This window comes from Propithecus coquereli, unplaced genomic scaffold (genome assembly GCF_000956105.1).
Source record: "Propithecus coquereli isolate 6110/MARCELLA unplaced genomic scaffold, Pcoq_1.0 Scaffold991, whole genome shotgun sequence".
Lineage (NCBI taxonomy): Eukaryota > Metazoa > Chordata > Mammalia > Primates > Indriidae > Propithecus > Propithecus coquereli.
Window position 1 is genome coordinate 24,355 of NW_012156296.1, and position 4,130 is coordinate 28,484.

At 32.7% G+C, this 4,130-nt stretch overlaps 1 protein-coding gene across 1 annotated transcript in view; it reads left to right on the forward strand.

The window, feature by feature from the left end:
- Window positions 1-408: 408 nt before the first annotated feature.
- The window catches only part of LOC105827248 (HEAT repeat-containing protein 5B-like), a gene marked incomplete at its 5' end in the record, with an annotated part of 6,289 nt that continues 2,567 nt past the window's right edge, over window positions 409-4,130 (forward strand). The window contains one exon of the mRNA XM_012665308.1: window positions 409-622. Within this exon, the coding sequence (XP_012520762.1) occupies window positions 409-622 (214 nt within the window). The remainder of the gene's footprint in view (window positions 623-4,130) is intronic.

Sequence of the window (4,130 nt, forward strand, 5' to 3'; positions counted from 1 at the left end):
TAAGGAATATATTTTTATAGCTTTGTTTCAGATCATTCAAATATTAGCATTCCTTCTTAAATACATTAGGTTAAAGTGGGAGAGACAATTGTACATTAAAGGAAGAATTAGAAGCAGAAATTGGAATTCCCATTTTCTAGCTTTTCACACCCTAGAAATGTAAAAATTATATAAGCATGGTGATTCGGTAATTAACATAAGGAACTTTTTTATTAACTTCTCTTCAATTTTATTTAGTTACCTTATTGAAAATTCTATTATTCTACTCCATTTCTCTGAGTAGAAATGGCATTTTCATTTTCATCCTGCAATATCACTGCTTTTCAGTACATATTAAGATGCAATGTGATTGTAGAGCAAATAAGAACTATCATACATGTTTATTGATAAAATGATCTTTTTATATAGGTTCAAGCTAAATGTTACCAGCTTCTCCTCTCAGTCTTCCAACATTCCAATCGCGCCCTTTCAACTCCTTATATCCATTCATTAGCTCCAATAGTGGTTGAAAAGCTAAAAGCTGTTGAAAGAAACAGACCAGCCAATAACACAGAACTTTTAGCTGTTCAAGAAGGAATCAAAGTTCTTGAAACATTGGTTGCTCTTGGTGAAGAACAAAACAGTAAGTATGTTCCTATAAAAGCCACTGTTCTAAAGTAAAGATCTATATTATATCTAAATCTTATTTGATATTAGACACAGACCTTTGCAACAATAAGTTTACTAAGGAGCAGTTACTATCTAAAAGCATAATGTATTTGATCATGTTACTAACATAATTTTTTTTTTTTTTTTTGAGACAGGGTCTCACTTTGTTGCCGAGGCTAGAGTGCAGTGGGTTCATCCTAGCTTGTTGCAACCTCAAACTCCTGGGCTCAAGTGATCCTCCCACCTCAGCCTCCTGAGAAACTGGGACTATAGGCGCATACCAAGCACGCCTGGCTAATTTTTCTGTTTTTTTGTAGAGACAAAGTCTTGCTCTTACTCAGGCTGGTGTCAAACTCCTGACCTCTAGCGATCCTTCCGCCTCGGCTTCCCAAAGTGCTGGCATTACAGGTGTGAGCCACCATGCCAGGCCAACATAATGTCTTGAGTTGATTTATATTTATTTTTTATGAACAGGAAGTTAAAATGAATTTCTGGTGGCATTTAAACACACTGATTTTTTTTTTAAATTTTTTAGTTACATACATATTCTTTAGGAACTAGGAAAAATATAGATGTTTAATAGGTTTTTAAAATAACACATCTTAGTCTCCATAATAGAGGTATAAAAGCTTTATAACAGGCTGGGTGTGGCAGCAATCATGAGCAACATAGCAAGACCTTGTCTCTACAAAAAATAAAAAAAAAATTAGCCAGGCGTGGTGGTGGGCACCTGTAGTCCCAGCCACTTGGGAGGCTGAGGCAGGAGGATCACTTGAGCCCAGGAGTTTGAGGTTGCAATGAGCTACAATTGTGCCGCTGTACTCCAGCCTAGGCAACAGAATGAGACCCTGTCTCTTAAAAAAAAAAAAAAAATGATTTTTAATTGTTGTAGAAAGACTATATTTTTAAAACTCTTATGGTTGAACGTTAAACTTTTTCAAGATCATAAATGAGATAAACATTCTTGTACAGATTATCTTTGCATGTATTTTTTATTATTTCTATCAGATAAATTCCTAAAAGTGAAAATAGTGGGGTAAAGGGAATACACATTTTAAGACTTTTAATATGTATTACCAGATTACTCTCCATATAAAAATAACACCGATTTTTTTCTATCATAAATTTTTTCCTTTTCTCTTAAAAAATATTTCATGGGAAATTGGGGAAAGGTGGTAGAGATTTTTGAAAAGCTATTGCAAAAGCTCCCCTATGAAATAATAATCCAGAACTGTGATAGTAGAAGGGAAAAATGCAGCAGTGGTGAATTTGAAAGAAAAACTGATCTGATTTGATGATTAACTGGTTATAGGGAGCAAGAGAAAGAGAAGAGGCAAATATTACTGTGTTGTGTGTAAGCAATATCAAAATTGGGAAAGTCAGAAAGAAAGAGCTGTTTCGGAGAAGAAAAATTTAGTTGAAATTGGAATATGTTAATATATAGGTTATTTGGGTAGAAATTTTGTGATTGACATCATGGCCTATAACAAATCAACATAATTTTATTTGTATATTTATTTTACTAACTCTAAACTCCATAAAGACCAGGACTGAATTTTACTTTGTAATCCCAGCACTGAACTTACTGTCTTTTATTATTTAAAATATTTTTGTGTTCAGTTGATTCTTCAGATGGATTCCTGAACAGGTACCACAATTTGGAATTAAACTTAGCGTAAGAACAGGTAGGGAAAGGAATCTTATACTTTAAAAAAGTAATACTTCTGTATTGTTTGATTTTTTTTGACAGTAAGAATATATGTATTATTTGTACAATTAAATATAGTTTAATAGCTAATTAGTCTTCAGCAATGTCCCTGAAATAAATGACCTTTTCCCAATTTAAAGTATGAAATGACCAAAGCACTGTAATTTCAACTTTCAACCAGACCAAGTTGCAGTATTATTAGTGAGGTGTATCAACAATAAGCATCATCATGTTTTCTTCTTTTCTTAATGGATTGCTTCGCTCAGATAACATATGTTTTATACTAGAGCAAGACTTTTAAGAGGTAGAATAAGCAGTTGGCCTATTTTGAAAATTAGAACTAAATCTAAGGCTAAATGCCATGCAAAAACCAAAGTTAAACAGTCCTATTAATGAAATAAGATAGCATTCATTAGGAGAATACCATCAAATAAGTGAATGAATATATATCATATTAATTTGATAGCAACATTTTTATGCTTGCTTTATATTTTATGTTGTTACATGATTCCAAAAGGGTAAATTTTCAGCTTTTGAATTTGTTTTCATCATTCAACTTTTTTCATCTCATTTGCAAATGTTAGTTTTGTTTTCAGCTTTACAGTATCCATTATAAGCAATGGACAGTGGATATTTTCTCACCCTAAATGACCAAGGTTACAATCTAAAAACATTAGAATTATATCTGACTACTTGTTCATCATTCTTTATTCAATCTATTACTCAAATTTTGTTCTATCTCTCTTTTTTTAATTATTTTATTTTTTGTAGAGACAGAGTCTCGCTATGTTGCCAAGGCTGGTCTCAAACTCCTGGCTTCAAGCGATCTTCTTGCCTCAGCCTCCCAAAGTGCTGGGATTACAGGTGTGACTGAGCCACTGCACCTGGCCGCTTTTTGAAACTTCTCTCAGATTCAAGAGAAACTTGCTTCCTATTTTTATATCTAATCACCTCATAAATAGATAACTGTAATAGTTTCCTAGTTGATATTCTTTATCAAATATAGCTAAACCAATTTTATCTCCCCCTTGCTTAAGAATTTTGAAGAGTTTCCTCTTGCTTTACAGCATCAAATCTGAAGATCTTTGTGTGGTTTTCAAAACGTTTATTCTGTTCCCCAATCTAATACTAACCTGACCTGACCAGTTTCCTTACTCTGCTCATTTAATTGCCCTTCATTGTTCACAGTATACATTGTTCACACTATTTTCACTTTCCTCAGATGTTTTTCTTTTCTTATACAAATTTATTAAAACTACATCAGATTTCATTTCTTTAAGAAATGTTGCCCAATTTCTCAGCCCTCTCTGATCTTACCCTTCATAGAATTTTTATGGTAATTATAACTAACCGTATTTTATGGCCTTGTGATTTAAAAATAATTACTAAAACTATAAAATCCCAAAGTATTCCTCACCTTTTTGAGTCTCTTGATGAACTCTGTACTCAAATGCAAACTAGGGTTTTAGCAATTAGTTTTCTAACTGTTCTATGTGATGTCTACTCTTTTCTACTAAGTAATAAAAGCATTAGGTAGAAACAAATTATATAACATTTCCTTCAATGCTTAGCACATTTCTAGATACTTGGTGAATAGTTAACATGTTAGCTGCCATGTAGGTTGTACTTAACTCACACTAGTTTTGAGCCCAGGACCTCGTGAAGCAAAACCCTGCAGTTGGTTCGTGAAAATCTTGCTTGTTTATATTCTTTTTGTTACAATTAATATGAACAATTTAATTTTTAAAACATGGATTGCATTGCATATAACTCA